Source organism: Columba livia, chromosome 2 (assembly GCF_036013475.1).
Source record: "Columba livia isolate bColLiv1 breed racing homer chromosome 2, bColLiv1.pat.W.v2, whole genome shotgun sequence".
Taxonomy (NCBI): domain Eukaryota; kingdom Metazoa; phylum Chordata; class Aves; order Columbiformes; family Columbidae; genus Columba; species Columba livia.
In genome coordinates this window covers 162,579,492-162,598,771 of record NC_088603.1, presented here as the reverse complement: position 1 = coordinate 162,598,771, position 19,280 = coordinate 162,579,492, and the positions used below count along the sequence as shown (strand labels likewise).

The 19,280-nt window shown below is 67.0% G+C and overlaps 2 protein-coding genes across 3 annotated transcripts in view; both read right to left on the bottom strand.

The window, feature by feature from the left end:
- The window catches only part of BOP1 (BOP1 ribosomal biogenesis factor), a 75,701-nt gene that overhangs the window by 7,261 nt on the left and 49,160 nt on the right, over positions 1-19,280 (bottom strand). The window contains exons 1-2 of one of the 2 annotated variants that reach the window (XM_065054682.1): positions 9,962-10,546; positions 86-240 (exon numbers count right to left, since the gene is read on the bottom strand). In XM_065054682.1, the coding sequence (XP_064910754.1) occupies positions 86-240; positions 9,962-10,531 (725 nt within the window). In that variant the 5' untranslated portion in view covers positions 10,532-10,546. Of the gene's footprint in view, positions 1-85; positions 241-9,961; positions 10,547-19,280 lie in introns of those variants that run through there. The other variant, XM_065054683.1, reaches the window with a different exon arrangement.
- LOC135578847 (uncharacterized) lies at positions 12,411-14,067 on the bottom strand. Its single transcript, XM_065055218.1, is given in 8 exon segments — positions 12,411-12,577; positions 12,580-12,718; positions 12,721-12,807; positions 12,810-12,886; positions 12,889-13,015; positions 13,018-13,304; positions 13,307-13,694; positions 13,894-14,067. Coding segments are annotated over 8 exon segments (1,446 nt in total).

Here is a 19,280-nt window from a genome sequence, read left to right as displayed (position 1 = left end):
CAGCCTCAGTTCTACAGCCCAAGGCAGTCGGGGTGTTTCACGGCTTGTGTGCGTGTGTGTGGACACGTCACACCGCCGTGCTCACCAGTACTCGGGGTTCTCCATCTTCTCCAGGAACATGTCCAGCTCGTCCTTGTTCCGGATGGGCTTGTAGATCTTCTTGCCGTCCAGGTTGTAGCCGATGTGGGGGAAGTCCTGGTACCACTCCATGGGGATGTTGCCCACCGTGTTGCGAATGTCCTGGAGGGGACAGAGGGAGGAGGAGTGAGGGGACAACAGGGGACACCGCGCCAAGCCTATGGCTTGCAGTGAGGATGGCCCAAGCCCTCCCCGGGTGGCACGGGACCGGAGAGCGGTGCACCAAGATGGGAGAGACCGGGAGGGCAGCAACTGAGCCCCAATGCTGGGGTGAGGGTGCGTGTCGATGGGGAATGAGGCAGAGAAGTGAGCGCCGAGGCGAGCAGCGCCCGGGCTCATGTCCCGCAGCGGGACGGGTTCAGCGGCCTTTCCACGGCCGGGTGAGCGGGGCCGCCGGAGCGGGGCCGCCGGAGCGGGGCCGCTGGAGCGGGGCTGCTGGAGCGGGGCTGCCGGAGCGGGGCCGCCGGAGCATGGCCGCCGGAGCGGGGCCGCTGGAGCGGGGCTGCCGGAGCATGGCCGCCGGAGCGGGGCTGCCGGAGCGGGGCTGCCGGAGCGGGGCTGCCGGAGCGGGGCCGCTGGAGCGGGGCTGCTGGAGCGGGGCCGCCGGAGCGGGGCTGCCGGAGCATGGCCGCCGGAGCGGGGCTGCCGGAGCGGGGCTGCCGGAGCATGGCCGCCGGAGCGGGGCTGCCGGAGCGGGGCTGCCGGAGCATGGCCGCCGGAGCGGGGCTGCCGGAGCGGGGCTGCCGGAGCGGGGCCGCCGGAGCGGGGCTGCCGGAGCGGGGCTGCCGGAGCATGGCCGCCGGAGCGGGGCCGCCGGAGCGGGGCTGCCGGAGCGGGGCCGCCGGAGCGGGGCCGCCGGAGTGGGGCTGCCGGAGCGGGGCTGCCGGAGCGGGGCCGCCGGAGCGGGGCTGCCGGAGCGTGGCCGTGGCTGTGGGCAGCCCAGCACATTCCTGCGTCCGTCCCGCGGACAGCCTCACATTTTCCGCCCGCTGGCTGCCAGCACTGCTCCCCTGCACGCACACACCGTGCTGGCTGCCGCCTGTCCCACTGCCTGTCCCACTGCCTGTCCCGCTGTCTGTCCCGCTGCCTGTCCCACTGCCTGTCCCGCCGTCTGTCCCACTGCCTGTCCCACTGCCTGTCCCGCTGCCTGTCCCGCTGCCTGTCCCGCTGCCTGTCCCGCTGCCTGTCCCGCTGTCTGTCCCGCCGCCTGTCCCGCCGTCTGTCCCGCTGCCTGTCCCGCTGCCTGTCCCGTCACCTGTCCCACTGCTGCCTGTCCCACTGCCTGTCCCACTGCCTGTCCCGTTGCCTGTCCCGTTGCCTGTCCCGCTGCCTGTCCCGTCGCCTGTCCCACTGCTGCCTGTCCCGCTGTCTGTCCCACTGCCTGTCCCGCTGCCTGTCCTGCTGCCTGTCCCGCTGTCTGTCCCACTGCCTGTCCCGCTGCCTGTCCTGCTGCCTGTCCCGCTGCCTGTCCCACTGCCTGTCCCGCTGTCTGTCCCACTGCCTGTCCCACTGCCTGTCCTGCTGCCTGTCCCGCTGCCTGTCCCGCTGCCTGTCCTGCTGCCTGTCCCACTGCCTGTCCCGCTGCCTGTCCCGCTGTCTGTCCTGCCACCTGTCCCACTGCCTGTCCCACTGCCTGTCCCACTGCCTGTCCTGCTGCCTGTCCCGCTGCCTGTCCCACTGCTGCCTGTCCCACCACTGCCTTCGCCCTCCCCTTGGCTCGGTGGCCACAGGTGTCACAGCGGTGGAGCAGGAGCAGCCCCGGTGTCCCCAGGCGCTGGTGGAGGGGACCAGCACACCACGGGCGGGTTTTGGAGATGCCGCCATGCTCCACATCTCGTGCCCAGCGCTGGCAGGGAGCGTGGGGACAGCTGCTCCGGTCCCATCACCAGCTCGCACGAGGACGCGCCATGGACACGAGCTGGCCTGACCTGCTGCGGTCCCTGGACCGACAGAGGGAACGCCGGAGCTGGTTCACTTCACAAGAGGCCGGGGGCAGGAGCCGGCCCCTGGGGGCTCGGATTCCCCCGCTCCATCCCCCTGCAGGACCCCCTGTCCCAGCGTAGGGCTCAGACACCCCGGAGCTCAGCCAGGAAAGAAGGGGGTCCTCTCGCGCTGCCCCCGCGTTGCAGGACACAGAGACCCCGTCCCCAGGTACAGCCCCACGGCCACGCTGGAACCCTGTCACCCCGAGCAGGGTCAGCGCAGGACAAACACAGCCCCTAGGGACTCGGGCAGGAATTTCGCCCTCGGCATCAGCCCGGGACACCGTCACCGTGCTGGGTTGGCGGCTGCGTCCTGCTGGGGCACGGCCGAGACCCCGGGGGCTTCCCAGACCACCTGTGACCCCGGGGGCTTCCCAGACCACCTGGGACCCCGGGGTATCCCGGACCACCCTGGACCCTGAGGGCTTCCCCAACCACCTGGGACTGACCCAACACGGCACCAGCACCTGCAGGCTGAGCTCCCCGGGTCGCTGCCCTTTGCAGCACACAGACAGACAGACATGCAGACAGACAGGCAGACGCTGGGCTGTCGGCTGGGGAAGCCTCATCCCGTGGCTGGCAGCAGGAGAGCCGTTACCTGCGAGGTCTCTGGGACCCTGGCGCAGGTGGCTCTGCTGTCACCTGTCCCCGGGGTGCCCTGGCACAGCCCCGGGAGATGCCGCTGGCCACGGGCAGCCGCGTCACCTGCGCGGTGACAGCGGTGCTGGGCAGGCAGGAGTTGGCAGCAGCTGCATCTCCCCCGGGAGGGCGATTCCTGCACAAGGCGGCGGGCGCGGGGTCCCCGAGGGGCTGCCGGGCAGAGTCCCCACAGCACAGGGACAGCTCTGTCCCACTGTCCCCTCCCGGAGCTCACAGCGGCGAGGAGGGAACGGCGACGGGGCCGGCACGGGGCCTGGCGCGGGCTCCGGCTCTCAGCACCGAGTGTGACACCGACGCTCCCAGCAGCACAAAGCAGAGGGGTACGGCCGTCTGTCCGGCTGCACATGCTGTGTGTCTAGCAGCACTTGCTCCGAAGCGCGGTGCTGATGTGCTCGCACCTCTGCACGGCTCGCTCGGTCGCAGGGGTCTGTGCCAGCACAGCCAGCGGTGCCAGGATCTGGCAGAGCAGCAGTTTGGAGGTGACACAGGTGGCACTGAGCCGGGAGAGACACAGGGAGGGTCACGGCAGTCCTGCCCTGTGCCACCACCAGCCTGTGCCCTCGGTGCTGTGAGGTGCCAGAGCCTGGACCAGGCTGCCCGGGGAGGCTGCGGAGTCTCCTGCTCTGGACACACAGCCCCTTCCGACCCGACCACGCTGTGGTTTGGGGATGCAGGCAGAGCGAGATCAGCAGCACACACGTCGGGGTGATGCAAACTTTCTGCGCGTGGTTTTGTGGCCCAGGGGTCGGAGCAGCTTCGCTTTCTCTGCCCGTTCCCCCGTGCGATGCTCTCCTGGCGCTGCTCTGCGTGCAGAGGGAGCCGCTCACACGGGGTCTGCAGCGCAGGCTCGCCGCTCAGACACCGGCACCGGGGACACAAACAAGCGCTGCCCGGAGCCCGGAGCCCGGAGCCCGGAGCCCGGAGCCCAGACTGGGCGTCTCTTCCCGCAGGCCGGCGGGGCCGTGCCAGGAGCTGCGCGCTCGCACAGGAATCCCTGGGCAAAGCTCTCGCCAGGACGCAGACCGGAGCCCAGCAGGCCTGGAACGCTGTCCCTCTAACGCAAACCCCGGCGTCCCATGGTGGCCATGGGGGTGCACAGTCTGGCTGCATGCTGGGGGGTCCTGGAGATACCCTGCCCCATGCTGGGGGGTCATAGGGATACCCTGTCCCATGCTGGGGGGTCATGGGGATACCCTGCCCCACACTGGGGGGTCATGGGGATACCCTGCCCCATGCTGGGGGGTCATGGGGATACCCTGCCCCATGCTGGGGGTTCCTGGGGATACCCTGCCCCACATTAGGGGGGTCCTGGGGATACCCTGCCCCATGCTGGGGGGTCATGGGGATACCCTGTCCCATGCTGGGGGGTCATGGGGGTACCCTGCCCCATGCTGGGGGGTCATAGGGATACCCTGCCCCACATTAGGGGGGTCCTGGGGATACCCTGCCCCATGCTGGGGGGTCATGGGGATACCCTGCCCCATGCTGGGGGGTCATGGGGATACCCTGCCCCACGCTGGGGGGTCATAGGGATACCCTGCCCCACATTAGGGGGGTCCTGGGGATACCCTGCCCCATGCTGGGGGGTCCTGGGGATACCCTGTCCCATGCTGGGGGGTCCTGGGGATACCCTGCCCCATGCTGGGGGGTCATAGGGATACCCTGCCCCATGCTGGGGGTTCCTGGGGATACCCTGCCCCATGCTGGGGCATCATAGGGATACCCTGCCCCATGCTGGGGGTTCCTGGGGATACCCTGCCCCATGCTGGGGGGTCCTGGGGATACCCTGCCCCATGCTGGGGGGTCATAGGGATACCCTGCCCCATGCTGGGGCATCATAGGGATACCCTGCCCCATGCTGGGGGGTCCTGGGGATACCCTGCCCCATGCTGGGGGGTCATAGGGATACCCTGCCCCACATTAGGGGGGTCCTGGGGATACCCTGCCCCATGCTGGGGGGTCATGGGGATACCCTGCCCCATGCTGGGGGTTCCTGGGGATACCCTGCTCCATGCTGGGGGGTCCTAGGGATACCCTGCCCCACCCTGGACCCCAAAGCAGGAGATGCTCAGCGCTGGCCAGATGCTCCATGCACTTGTCCCTGGTCCTTACGTGCCCGGCACAGACACCCCAGTGACCGCTGGGGAGGACACTGGGAGGCCCCGACCGCGTGTCCCCAGCTGGGGCAGGGAGTGAACCCCAAAGCCCCGACGGTGCCCTCGGGTGCGTCAGGATGAGGTCTCAGCCCCGACAAAATGCTGTGGGGGTGCAGACGCCTGGGGCCACCACGGGAGGATGGCGGGGCTGTGGGATCCATGTCCCCCCAGTGGTGGGCTCCATGTCCCCCGAGCAGCGGGCTCCACATCCCCCCAGCAGCGGGCTCCACGTCTTCCCAGCAGTGGGCTCCACGTCCCCCCAGCAGCGGGCTCCACGTCTCCCCAGCAGTGGGCTCCATGTCCCCCCAGCAGCGAGCTCCACATCCCCCCAGCAGCAGGCTCCATGTCCCCCCAGCTGTGGGCTCCATGTCCCCCCAGCAGTGAGCTCCATGTCCCCCCAGCAGCGGGCTCCACATCCCCCCAGCAGTGGGCTCCACGTCCCCCAGCAGCGGGCTCCACGCTCCCCCAGCAGTGGGCTCCATGTCCCCCCAGCAGCGAGCTCCACATCCCCCCAGCAGCGAGCTCCATGTCCCCCCAGCTGTGGGCTCCGTGTCCCCCCAGCAGCGGGCTCTGTGTCCCCCCAGCAGCGGGCTCCATGTCCCCCCAGCAGCGGGCTCCGTGTCCCCCCAGCAGCGGGCTCCGTGTCCCCCCAGCAGCGGGCTCCATGTCCCCCCAGCAGCGGGCTCCGTGTCCCCCCAGCAGCTGGCTCCGTTTCCCCCCAGCAGCGGGCTCCGTGTCCCCCCAACCCTGCAGCTCAGAGGAAGGAGCAAATTCCTCCCAGATGGAGTTTCTTAGCGCTGCCGAAGCAGCCCGGTAGCCAGAGCCCGGCCCTCCCCTCCACTTGCCTCCCACCCACCCACCCGGCGCTGCAGCCGCCTCCCGTGTCGGTAACACATGGGTAACACGTCGGTAACACATCGGTAACACATGGCCAGCGCGGGGGAGTCTGCAGCCCGGCGCGAGGGACTGCCGTCACTCAGCCTCACGTCTGGAAGTTGTTCTTGGATGGGCCCTGGGCATTCCTAGACGCGCATTCCTGGCAGCTGGAGAACCTCGTAGGAAAGATTCTTCTCTTGAAAATATCCGGTCCACGTGGAGGAGAAAGGGGCCGGGGCAAGCTCAGCCCTCCCACCCCCAGCGTGGAGCCAGGGGCTGTGCGCCAGGGGCACGGGGGTCCCGTCGGGTGCCCCCCGAGGCGAGCGCAGAGCTGGGGAGGGCTCTGCACCCCCGGGCGCACGTCCCAGAGGAGGGGGGGCCTGGGGGGTTCGGCACGAGCACCGGGCACCTCTGCCAGGACCAGCGTCCGGGGCCACGGTGTCTGCAGGAAAAGCACCAGCTGGGGACGGCGGGTCCCAGCGGCTGAACAGGGACGGTGAGGGGAACTGACGCAGGGGCCAGCACCAGGGAGAGGGTGCAGGCAGCGGGTGCAGGCAGGGGGTGCAGGCAGCGGGTGCAGGCAGGGGGTGCAGGCAGAAGGTGCAGGCAGAAGGTGCAGGCAGTGCAGGCAGAAGGTGCAGGCAGGGGGTGCAGGCAGGGGGTGCAGGCAGCAGGTGCGGGCAGTGGGTACAGGCAGGCAGTGCAGGCAGCGGGTGCAGGCAGAGGGTGCAGGCAGAAGGTGCAGGCAGGGGGTGCAGGCAGGCAGTGCAGGCAGAAGGTGCAGGCAGGGCAGAGGCAGAGGGTGCAGGCAGCGGGTGCAGGCAATGGGGTGCAGGCAGGCGGTGCAGGCAGCAGGTGCAGGCAGAGGGTGCAGGAAGGTGGTGCAGGCAGCAGGTGCGGGCAGTGGGTACAGGCAGCGGGTGCAGACAGCGTGTGCAGGCAGTGTGTGCAGGCAGTGGGTGCAGGCAGTGGGTGCAGGCAGAAGGTGCAGGCAGCAGGTGCAGGCAGTGGGTGCAGGCAGCGGGTGCAGGCAGTCAGCGGGTGCAGGCAGCGGGTGCAGGCAGAAGGTGCAGGCAGTCAGCGGGTGCAGGCAGAAGGTGCAGGCAGAAAGTGCAGGCAGCGGGTGCAGGCAGAGGGTGCAGGCAGAGGGTGCAGGCAGCGGGTGCAGGCAGTCAGCGGGTGCAGGCAGAAGGTGCAGGCAGAGGGTGCAGGCAGAAGGTGCAGGCAGAGGGTGCAGGCAGAGGGTGCAGTCAGCGGGTGCAGGCAGAAGGTGCAGGCAGTGGGTGCAGGCAGAGGGTGCAGGCAGCGGGTGCAGGCAGCGGGTGCAGACAGTGGGTGCAGGCAGTGGGTGCAGGCAGTCAGTGGGTGCAGGCAGAGGGTGCAGGCAGCGGGTGCAGGCAGTCAGTCGGTGCAGGCAGCGGGTGCAGGCAGAGGGTGCAGACAGTGGGTGCAGGCAGCGGGTGCAGGCAGCACTCTTCTGCACCGGGGCCCTGGCTCGGCAGCCGCAGCAGCCCCAGGACAAGGTGGTGACACCGGGCTCTGCCGCCCTGCCAGGGCTGGGACACAGTGCCCAAACTGGGGCACCGGGGAAGCTTTTTGGGGAGGCAGGAGAGTCACAGAGCCAGGGGTTGGGAGGCTGCGCCTCCAGCGCCAAATGCCTCTGCTTGTTTAAACCAGAGCTTTCGGAGCCTGGAGCTCCGGCCCGACCCAGGGCCGAGCGTCTCCTGCCCACAGGGTCGCTCCCATCCCGTTTGGAGCCGAGGAGCTGGGCCGCAGGGACACGGACGCGCGTCTCACCGGGAAGGCCAGCGCAGGAAAAGGGCCCGGGGACCGCGCTTGGATAGAAGGTGCTAGAGAAAAGCAGGCTCATTAGCGGAGCTAAACGAAAGCAGATGCCTCCGGGAGCCCGGGTTTCCAAAGCACACATGGTGAGCGCCCAGCGCCGTGCGAGGAGATGACAGTGGCTTGGATTTCAGCAGCTGCTGCGACTGCTGATTCACCGCGGTAGCGCACGGCAGAGGTGGAAAGCGCGGCGTGGGGTGACAGCGCCCGAAGGAGCTCCCGCTGGGGACCGCGCCACCAAAACACCGGGAAACCGGCACTGCCCGGCAATTCCCAGCTCTGGCCCAGTTAAAATGCCGTTTATCAAGCCCGTGGGCTGGACGTGGCCATCCCAGCGGGATCTCGCGCTGCCGCTGCTGCGGGTTGCCGGCCTCCTGTCACCAAAAGCAGCCGTGTCCCCCCCGATGGCAGGGGGAGAGCGGAATGTGGGGCTCAGCCCGCCTCCCCCGCTCCAGCCCCCCAGGCTGCGGGTCTGCAGCCGATCTGCGAGGGGACGGGGCTGCCCCGATGGTCCCCAAGATCCGGGCCCACCATCTGTGCCATGAAATCCGTGCCATGGGGATGCGCCGAGCCAAGAGCCTTGCACGGCAAAGCCAGGGCCGGGCCACATCCCTGCTCGACCCCCAGCCCTGCGTGCCCGGAGGAGGCTGCTCGAGCTCCGGCGCGGGCAGGGGAGCCGGGGGGACATGGGGCAGGTGGCAGAGCCGAGCCTTGCAGCAGGTGCTGGTCTCTGTGCGTCCCGCAGAGCCGGCACCGTGATGGGGACAGGCTATGGGGACAGGTTATGGGGACACCCGCACACACCTGTCACATTGATAGACACAAATGTTGTTCTTGATACGCAGGGAGGAAATTAAAGCAAACTGAAGCAGCAGGCGGCAGCGCCGCGAGGGTTAATTCCTCCTGCTCTGCCCCATTAGCAGCAGCAGCAGCAGGAGGAGGAGGAAGAGGATGGATTGGGTCACACTGGGGAAGGGGCAGCGCGCTCAGGGCTCTGCTGCCGGGGCTGATCCTGAGCGGGAGTCTGGCACCCTGGTCGGGGGTCACACAGCCCTGTCCCCAGCCCTGTCCTGGGGGTGACACAGCCTTGTCCCCAGCCCTGTCCTGGGGGTGACACAGCCCTGTCCCCAGCCCTGTCCTGGGGGTGACACAGCCCTGTCCCCAGCCCTGTCCTGGGGGTGACACAGCCCTGTCCCCAGCCCTGTCCTGGGGGTCACACAACCCCATCCCTAACCCTGTCCCAGAGGTGACGCAGCCCTGTCCCCAGCCCTGTCCTGGGGGTCACACAGCCCCGGCTCCAGCCCTGTCCCCAGTGCAACGCAGCCCCATGCCGAGCCCTGTCCTGGGGTGACACAGCACTGTCCCCATCCCCAGCCCAGGTGTGACGCAGCCCTGACACCAGCCCTGTCCTGGGGTGACACAGCACTGTCCCCATCCCCAGCCCAGGTGTGACGCAGCCCTGACACCAGCCCTGTCCTGGGGGTGACACAGCACTGTCCCCATCCCCAGCCCAGGTGTGACGCAGCCCTGTCCCCAGCCCTGTCCTGGGGGTGACGCAGCCCTGTCCCCAGTGTAACACAGCCCCATCGCCAGCCCTGTCCCCAGCCGTGTCCCAGGTGTGACGCAGCCCTGTCCCCAGCTCTGTCCCAGGCTCAGGCTGCCCATGAACCCCATGGGATCGGGGCCAGGGGACCCTTCCTCCCACCCAAACACGCAGGGACCCCGCGGACCTCCGGGAGCCCCTTTGCCGGTGCCCACCCAGCCCACGCCAGCAGGACACCGCGCAGCCACCGTGTGCCGGGCCGGCAGGCGACCCGCAGCCCGTCCTCGCCAGCCGGCCTCTGGCGGGACCCCCGGCCGAGCCCTGAAGGGTTAAGTCCCCTCGGGGTTCAGGGTGAGCTCAGGTAGGCTGAGCCTGCGGCTCTGCTTTGAGCAGGGCTGGGAGCCGGAGGAGGGGCCTGGCTGACCAGGGCTGCTGCCGCTATAAAGCTCCAGCTCCTGCCACACTCCCAGGCTTAAGATGCACATGTGTGGGGAGAGGAAACAGGCGGTGCCTGCCAGCAGCCCTTAACCCTTCGGTGCGCCCAGAGCCAGCAGGGAGCCGGGACGGGACCCGGCCCAGCCGGAGCCTGCGGGGAGCGGGACGAGCCGGGGCTCCCCGGGGAAGCAGCATGAGCGCCCGGAGCTGAGGGCGCCCGCAGCACAAGGAGCTCGGCAGAGCTCGGTGGTCCCCGGCACGACTTCCCCGCTGTCCCCCGGCCGCCCACCATGTCCTTTGCCATGCTGCGCTCGGCCCCCAGCCGGTACCTGTACCCCGAGATCAGCATGCTGTCGGAGGACGAGGAGAACGGCAGCGAGAGCTCCGGCTCCGACGAGAAGCCCTACCACATGGACGCCGACGGCTACGGCATCAAGGCCGGCAAACGCAGGAGCGGCAAGAAACCCAACCGGCTCAGCAGGGAGCCCCGGCAGCGGCACACGGCCAACGCGCGGGAGCGTGACCGCACCAACAGCGTCAACACCGCCTTCACCGCCCTCCGCACGCTCATCCCCACCGAGCCGGCCGACAGAAAGCTCTCCAAGATCGAGACCTTGAGACTGGCCTCCAGCTACATCTCGCACCTGGGGAACGTGCTGCTGGTGGGGGAGGCGTGCGGGGACGGGCAGCCCTGCCACACCACCCCGGCCTTCTACCACCACGGCGGCGGCAGCCCCGCCGCGCGCGACTCCGAGAACTCCCAGCCCAAACAGATCTGCACTTTCTGCCTCAGCAACCAGAGGAAGCTGGTAAGTGGCCGCTCGCGCCGGCCCCGCGGGGCTCTCGGCTGGAACGGGGTTTGCTGGCAGCGGTGGGGACCCCGGGGTGTCCCCAGCCATGGAGGGGTTCGGAGCGCCGCGGCACCGCTTACGGCTCCGCTGCCACGGGGCCAGCACGAGCCGAGGGGAAAAGGGGCTGTCTGGGAGAGACGGAGCCGCTCCGGTGGGAGCTGCACGGACAGGACTCGGGGGAACACCCGAAACCTGGGGGGGAACGCGGTGCCCGCCTTGAGCGCGTCTGATTTTGCTGCCCAAAGCCGCCTCCGAATCCACACGCGTTCGCTGCGAGGGAAAGGGAGGGGAGAGGGGGAAACGCTGCGAGGGCGAGAAATGCATTTTAGGAGCTGGAAATCAGAGGCGCAGGGAAAGTGAAAGTCTGGAAAGAGTCTGGAAAGAGTCTGGAAAGAGTCTGGAAGAGTCCGCGCCTCCCCTCGGCACGGCCCAGGCGGCAAACGCAGAGGCGAGAGGGGCTGGGGCGCAGGGCTGGCTGCGCCGGGGTCCCCGGGCTGCTCCGTCTACCCCGGCGATGGCTGTGCCGGCTCTGGCACCAGCCGCGGGCCCGGTGTCCCGGCACGGGGGGAGCGGAGGCCAACACCACGGCACGCAGCCCCACTGAGCAGCCGCGGATGGCAGGGACCGGCAGCCCTGCCCCACCAGCACTGCGGCCGCGGGACGGCTGTGCCACCAAAGGCTCCTGCCGGTGTGGGATGTTGTGGCCAGCCCGGCGCACCCGGTGTCCCTCCCTCGCTCCCGGCGTCGGCCACAGAGGGCTCGGGGACAGGTGGATTAGGACATGAGTGCAGGAGCCTGAATGGGAAAACCGGCAGCTCTGGGGAGGTTCCGGGGGCCGTTTGCCCCAGTGCCACCGGTTGGGAGAGGGAGAGAGCGGCTGCGGCTCCAGCTCCAGCGCGGCCCCGGCTGCCCTTCCCTGGCAGTGCCGGACAGCAAACCCCGGTGCAGGGACAGCAAACCTGGGGTACAGGGACAGCAAACCTGGGGTGCAGGGACAGCAAACCCCGGTGCAGGGACAGCAAACCTGGGGTGCAGGGACAGTAAAGCCTGGGGTGCAGGGACAGCAAAGCCTGGGGTGCAGGGACAGCAAACCCTGGGGTACAGGGACAGGAAACCCTGGTGCAGGGACAGCAAAGCCTGGGGTGCAGAGACAGCAAATCCCGGGTGCAGGGACAGTAAAGCCTGGGGTGCAGGGACAGCAAAGTCTGGGTGCAGGGACAGCAAAGCCTGGGGTACAGGGACAGCAAACCCCGGGTGCAGGGACAGCAAACCCCGGGGTGCAGGGACAGCAAACCCCGGGTGCAGGGACAACAAACCCTGGGGTACAGGGACAGCAAACCCCGGGTGCAGGGACAACAAACCCTGGGGTACAGGGACAGCAAACCCCAGTGCAGGGACAGCAAAGTCTGGGTGCAGGGACAGCAAACCCTGGGGTGCAGGGACAGCAAACCCTGGGGTGCAGGGACAGCAAACCCTGGATGCAGGGACAGCAAACCCCGAGGTGCAGGGACAGCAAACCTGGGGTGCAGGGACAGCAAACCCTGGGGTGCAGGGACAGCAAAGCCCGGGTGCAGAGACAGTAAAGCCTGGGGTGCAGGGACAGCAAACCTGGGGTGCAGGGACAGCAAATCCCGGGTACAGGGACAGCAAACCCGGGTGCAGGGACAGCAAACCCGGGTGCAGGGACAGCTGGGTTTTAAGAACCTGTTGGTCTCGGCACGGCGCAGCTGGTGTCTGGCGGGGTAACCGAGGCAGAGGTGTCGGGACAGCAGCCGGAGCCGTGCGTGCTCGCCCCGTCCTCTGAACCCGTTTCACCCCAAAGAGTAAGGCCCCGAAGGGTGAAAAGTCTTTGTTAAGGATTCAAGGCTCATTAAGCGCGGAGCAGCCGGTAAAAGCCGTCAGCAGCGAACCCGACAGCTTGAGTGTGTCAGAGCAGGAAAACCCCGGCCCTGTTAATCCCCTCGCACGTCCTTCCCGGGGCAGAGAGATGGAGCAGGAGCCGGAGCAGAACCAGGAGCAGAACAGGAGCAGGAGCAGGAGCAGGAGCAGGAGCAGGAGCAGGAACAGGAGCAGGAGCAGGAGCAGGAGCAGGAGCAGGGGCAGAACAGGAGCTGGAGCAGGAACAGGAGCAGGAGCAGGAGCAGGGGCAGGAGCTGGAGCAGGAGCAGGGGCAGGGGCAGGAGCTGGAGCAGGAGCAGGAGCTGGAGCAGGAGCAGGAGCAGGAGCAGGGGCAGAACAGGAGCTGGAGCAGGAGCAGGAGCAGGGGCAGGAGCAGGAGCAGGAGCAGGAGCTGGAGCAGGAGCAGGAGCAGGAGCAGGGGCAGAACAGGAGCTGGAGCAGGAGCAGGAGCAGGAGCAGGAGCAGGAGCCGGAGCAGGAGCAGGAGCAGGGGCAGAACAGGAGCTGGAGCAGGAGCAGGAGCAGGAGCAGGAGCCGGAGCAGGAGCTGGAGCAGGAGCAGGAGCAGGGGCAGGGGCAGGAGCTGGAGCAGGAGCAGGAGCTGGAGCAGGAGCAGGAGCAGGAGCAGGGGCAGAACAGGAGCTGGAGCAGGAACAGGAGCAGGAGCAGGAGCAGGAGCAGGAGCAGGAGCAGGAGCAGGGGCAGGAGCTGGAGCAGGAGCAGGGGCAGGGGCAGGAGCAGGAGCAGGAGCAGGAGCAGGGGCAGGAGCAGGAGCTGGAGCAGAGGCTGGAGCAGGAGCAGGAGCAGGGGCAGGAGCTGGAGCAGGAGCAGGAGCAGGGGCAGGAGCTGGAGCAGGAGCAGGAGCAGGGGCAGGAGCTGGAGCTGGAGCAGGAGCAGGGGCAGGAGCAGGAGCAGGGGCAGAACAGGAGCTGGAGCAGGAGCAGGGGCAGGAGCTGGAGCAGGAGCAGGAGCAGGGGCAGGAGCAGGAGCTGGGGCAGGAGCAGGAGCAGGAGCAGGAGCAGGAGCAGGGGCAGGAGCAGGAGCAGGAGCAGGAGCAGGGGCAGGAGCTGGAGCAGGAGCAGGAGCCGGAGCAGGAGCAGGAGCAGGAGCAGGAGCAGGAGCAGGAGCAGGAGCAGGGGCAGGGGCAGGAGCAGGAGCAGGAGCAGGGGCAGGAGCAGGGGCAGGAGCTGGAGCTGGAGCAGGTGCAGGGGCAGGAGCTGGAGCAGGAGCAGGAGCAGGAGCAGGGGCAGGAGCAGGAGCAGGAGCAGGAGGGAGGGACAGCAGGAGCCTTTGAATCTGCTGGGATTTACACGGCTAAAGCTCAGCCCAGCAAAGACGGAGCGCCTGCCCTGTCCATAGTGCTCCTGAGCACCGGTGTCCAACTGCTCGGCCGCCGGCTGCAAAGTGCCCTTGTGCCGCAGCAAATGGCTCGGGACGGTGTTATCCCGGGATAAGAACAGAACTGCAGGCGGGGGGGAAGCTGCTACTGGGCTGAACTGGGAAGCTCCCCCACCCTCCAGTTACCAGCTGGTTCAGAAACCCGCTGTGACGGCTCCAGAGGTCGAGCGTTGTGTCTCTTCTGTTGGTATTGCCACTTCGGCAGCAACTCCAACAAATTCCCGCCGCTGCCTTTGCATCGGTTCTGACAAACGCCCGTCTCCACTTCCGCAGCAATTCCCGTCACCATTTTGCATCAGTTCTGATAAATCCCCATCACCACTTTTGCATTGATTCCTACAAACCCCCACCGCCACTTTTGCATTAGTTCCTATAAACTCCCGTCGCCTCTTTTGCCCGGATCGCACTAAGCTCCCGTCGCCACTTTTGCCTGGGCTCCGATCGATCGCTGTTGCCGCTCGTGCCTCAGTTTCCCTCGGCGCCGCTGTGTGCCCAGGGAAGGACGAGCAGCACAGGACTCGGGACCAGGACAAATCCCCCGAGATCGGCTCCTCGGCCACTGTCAAAGACTATGAGATACTTTGGTTGGGCTGAGCAGGCAGTTAAGCTGGGCTCAGGCTGGGCCGGGGGATGATCAGCCCGTGCCTAAGCAGCGCACTTGGTCTTTGCTCGCGATTTTACGGCCAGATAACAACTTGATAGGTTTTATTGCGTGTTAAAGGAGTAAAACAAACCATCTTTTATCGGGATGGTTATTTCCACGAACGGCGAGGCAATGAAAGCCGGCTCGTCCGAGCGGCAACGCCAGCGCAGCCGGGACCTCGCTGGGTGGAGGGACCGGACCCGCCTTGGCTCCGCGGAGCCCGTGGCCACCGTCCCCGTGGCCAGTGCCACGTGAGGCCACTCGCCTCGGCGGCTTCACTAAGCCGAGTTCCCAGAGCTGAGCTCCCAAAGCCAGGTTCCCAAAGTTGAGTTCCCAAAGCCGAGTTCACAGAGCTGAGCTTCCAAAGCTGAGCTCCCAAAGCTGAGCTCCCAAAGCTGAGCTCCCAAAGCTGAGTTCCCAAAGCCGAGGTCACAGAGCTGAGCTCCCAAAGCTGAGCTCCCAAAGCTGAGTTCCCAAAGCCGAGGTCACAAAGCTGAGCTCCCAAAGCCGAGCTCCCAAAGCTGAGCTCCCAAAGCTGAGCTCCCAAAGCTGAGCTCCTGAAGTCAAGTTATCAAAACCGTGTTCCCAAAACCAAGTTGAAAAGCCGAGTTCTCAAAGACGGGTTTGCAAAGCCGTGTTCCCAAAGCCGTGTTCCCAAAGCTGAGTTCCCAAAGCTGAGTTCCCAAAGCTGAGTTCCTAAAGCCGAATTCCTAAAGCTGTGTTCCCAAAGCTGAGTTCCCAAAGCCAGGTTCCCAAAGCTGAGCTCCCAAAGCTGAGCTCCCAAAACCGAGTTCCCAAAATCGAGTTCCCAAAGCTGAGTTCACAGAGCTGAGCTCCCAAAACCGTGTTCCTAAAGCTGAGTTTTCAAAGCTGAGCTCCCAAAACCGTGTTCCTAAAGCTGAGTTTGCAAAGCTGAGTTTGCAAAGCTGAGTTCTCATGAATTCCCAAAGTCAAGTTCTCAAAGCCGAGTTCCCAAAGCCGAGTTGTCAAAGCCAAGTTCTCAAAGGCGAGTTTGCAAAGTCGTGTTCCCAAAGCCGCGTTCCCAAAGACGAGTTCCCAAAGCCGAGTTCCCAAAGCCATGTTCCTAAAGCCGAGTTCCTAAAGCCAAGCTCACAAAGCCAAGTTCCCAAAGCCAAGCTCCCAAAGCCGCGTTCCCAAAGCCGTGTTCCTAAAGCTGAGTTCCCAAAGCCACGTTCCCGAAGCCGCGCTCCCAAAGCCGTGTTCCCAAAGCCGTGTTCCCAAAGCCGTGTTCCCAAAGCCGCGTTCCCAGAGCCGCGTTCCCAAAGCCGCGTTCCCAAAGCCAAGCTCCCAAAGCCGCGTTCCCAAAGCCGTGTTCCTAAAGCTGAGTTCCCAAAGCCACGTTCCCAAAGCCGCATTCCCAAAGCTGCGTTCCCAAAGCTGAGCTCCCAAAGCCGAGCTCCCAAAGCCGCGTTCCCAAAGCCGCGTTCCCAAAGCCAAGCTCCCAAAGCCGAGCTCCCAAAGCTGCGTTCCCAAAGCCGAGCTCCCAAAGCCGAGCTCCCAAAGCCACGTTCCCAAAGCCGCGTTCCCAAGGCCGAGCCGGTGCCGCGGTGCGCGGCAGCTCCAGCCAGCGACGGGCGCAGCTCTGCGGGGACCCCGTCCCGGGGAAGGAGGCAGAGCCGCTTCCCCCAGCCGCACACGGCGCGCTCCAGGCCGGGCTGGGAGCAGCAGCTTGAGCGGATCACAACGGGACTGTCAAAACAACCCGTCCGGCCCGGCAGCAACGGCGGCGCTTTCGCCATGTCGTTCTGCTCCCGCGCCACGGTGTCATTTCAAGCAGCGCGACCTCACGGCGCGTGATCCCGTTGGCATCCGGCTCGCCGGGGTAACCCTGGGAGGGATCTCCTGTGTGGGGCTCCCAGGCCAGCCCCGGCACCCTCTGTCCCTCTGTCACCAGCTCTGTCACCACTTTGCACCCGATGTGCCATGGAGCTGCCACTGAGCCGGCCACCGCAACCTATGGTGAGGGACACCCCAGTGAATGGGGGACACCCCAGCCCACGGTGAGGGACACCCCAGTGCATGGGCGACACCCCAGCCCATGGGGGACACCCCAGTGCATGGGGGACACCCCAACCCGTGGTGAGGGACACCCCAGTGCATGGGGGACACCCCAGCCCATGGTGAGGGACACCCCAGTGCATGGGCGAGACCCCAGCCCATGGGGAACACCCCAACCTATGGTGAGGGACACCCCAGTGCATGGGCAACACCCCAGTGCATGGGTGACACCCCAGCCCCCAGCTGGTGACACCCCAGCCGATGGGCTCCCCAAAACCTCCGTTCTTCTCCCCCAATGGCCCCAGACATGCGCAGCCCTGTCCATGCTGGGAACGCGTCTCCGTCCCGAGCCATGGCTCCGAGGGGACAGCCAATGCCACGGCTTAATGAGGGGACCTCGTTAGCGCTAGAGAGGCAGGAGGTGGCACTGAAGCCCCAGGGGACGGTGTGGGCAGGGTCCAGGTGCCACCTGGTCCCCGGGGAAGGCGGTGGGTGAGCGTTCGCCATCACCGCGAGCAAGGAGGGGACAAACGGGACCAACGGCGTGAGCAGAGGCTTCTCCTAGCGAGGGGTCACCGCAGAGAGCTGGGCGGCATGCTGGGGGTCACCGGGTGCTGCGGGCACCCCAAGGCACAGCCCAGCAGGTCAAGCTTTCAGTGAGCCCTTCCCAGAGCTTCGCCTTGCGCCAGCCGAGCGGCACCGCGGGCAAAGGGGCTTGTCCGGGTTGGCGCTGCGTGACTCAGCGTCCCTCGCACCCGGGGACACCCCCCTATGGGGTTGAAAATCCACCGTCTCCCTGGATGCGGCTTTAAAGTGCCTCGTGTTGGTGTCTCAGCGCCGGAGCAAGACCGGGCTCAGCCAAAGTGGCTGTGCAGGCTGGCGGCTACGCTGGCTTGGGCCAGGTCCTCCAATGCCAAAAACCAGCATGGGGACGAGGCCTTGGGTGATGCCACAGCTGAGATGTGAGGAGCATCCCGTGTGCCACGGGCGCTGCAGTGACAGGCGGGACAGGACGGGCCGGGACCGGCATTGCTGGGGATCACTCCTGTAAGCGAGCACTGGGAGAGGGGACCCAGGGCCACGGCGCCCGGTCACCCCATCCCCGCCAGCCCACTGTCCTTCTCCAGGTTTAGCTTTCTGTGTCACCGTCCCCGCCTGGTGCGGAAAAGCCAGGACGCTTCTCCTCCGGTGACCGAATGGGCTGTGGAACTGTGGGGCTCGCAGACGCCTGCGCCGCGGCTGGACCGGGCTCTTTTAAACGCCAAACAGTCCAAACGCGGTGCTGAGGACCCTGGCAGGATCCTCTGAGTGCCAGCGGCCCATGGAGCGCTCATCCCCACCACCTGCGTGGTGCAGAGCTGGAGGGGACCTGGGGGACACGAGACGAGAGGCGCGTGTGTCACCCCGAGCAGCGAGCGCAGGGACTGCACACCGGTTAAAGGGACAAGGGACAAGTGTCCGGCATCGGCTGCTCTGTCTGCCGGAGCAGGAGCATGCACTGGTGTGGCAAGCACGGCGGGGTCCCGCTGCCACCACCGCGGGTGGGCAGGGGGGCAGAGCCAGGTGCCATGAGCTGGTCCTGGTCCCCATGTCCCCCCCGCCCCAGGTTTGATGCTCCTGGAGAGGAACAGGCACATGGGACAAGGGCAGGAGCACCTTCCAGAGCATCTCTGTCCCGGCACAGATCACCGCGGCACAGCGCGGCGCTGGAGCACAGTGAGGAGGGGACGGGAGGACGGGACCCTCCGGAAGGGACAACACGGCCTGGGGGTCCGGGCGGGGGTCAGCCTGGCTGGTGGGGACCTGTGGGGCTTGGTGACAGGGCTGGGGCTGCTGAGGAGCCCGGCCAGCGCCGTCGGGGTCACAACGGGACGGCCGCGGGTGCGGGAGGGGACGGGTCACCGGGGGTTTCATTGCAGGGACGTCGTGTGGCGCTTGGGCTCCGGGGTGTCACCGGGCCCGTCCCTCGGGAGGGAGAACGCTGGCACAGGGTTTTGATTCAACGCACAGGGAGGAACTCGCAGCCTTCGGCCTCGGCCCGGGCACAGCACGGGGAGCCGGGGAGCTCGTGTCCTTGTCACAACCGCCGTCCCCATCTCTGTGTCCCTCCCGCCGTGACCCACAGCAGGGTCCCCCTGTCAGCTGGCCCACGGAACAGCCAGGCTTGGAGTCTGGACCTGGCTGTGGGTTTAGTGCGAAAACCCCCATAATTTGGGTCGGTGCCGGTGCCGGGGAGCCGAGAGCGGGCGGCGAGCTGCCCGAGGAGCTCAGCGTCCCCAGCGCCGTCCCCCACTCCTCCCGCCGTATCTCCGAGATGCGACGGCTCCGCGGCCCCGTAATTTACTGTTCCTGCTGCACTTAATGGCAGCGGAAAGGCAAGGTGATAGGGGAAAAAATATGAGGCGGGATTTTCCGAATCCCCATTTCCTCTCCAGACAGCACAAGAACTCCTGGGGCCTGAACATCTGGGAAATTTAATTTTACCGTTCCTGAGCTGAACTCCCCTTCCCCTCCCCTCCCACCCCCGGTAACAAAGGAGGAGGCAGCGCAGGGGCCGCACGTGCAATGGGGGAGGCTGAGCCGCCGAGCGGCCCCGGCACGGCCACGCTGGCAGGGGATGTTTCCACGCTGGTGGAAACGGCTCCGAACGCTCGGTCCCGGGCGGAGGGACCGGCACCCAACCCGGTTAAACCCCACGTGGCCACGGTGCCATCAAACTGGGCAGGAGATCAGCAGCTGGCTGGGGATGGGGTGGTGCTGGTGGTGCTGGTGGTGGTAGCGGTGGCAGTGACTGTGCTGGGGGTGGGAATGCTGCTGGTGGTGGTGGCAGTGGTGGTGGT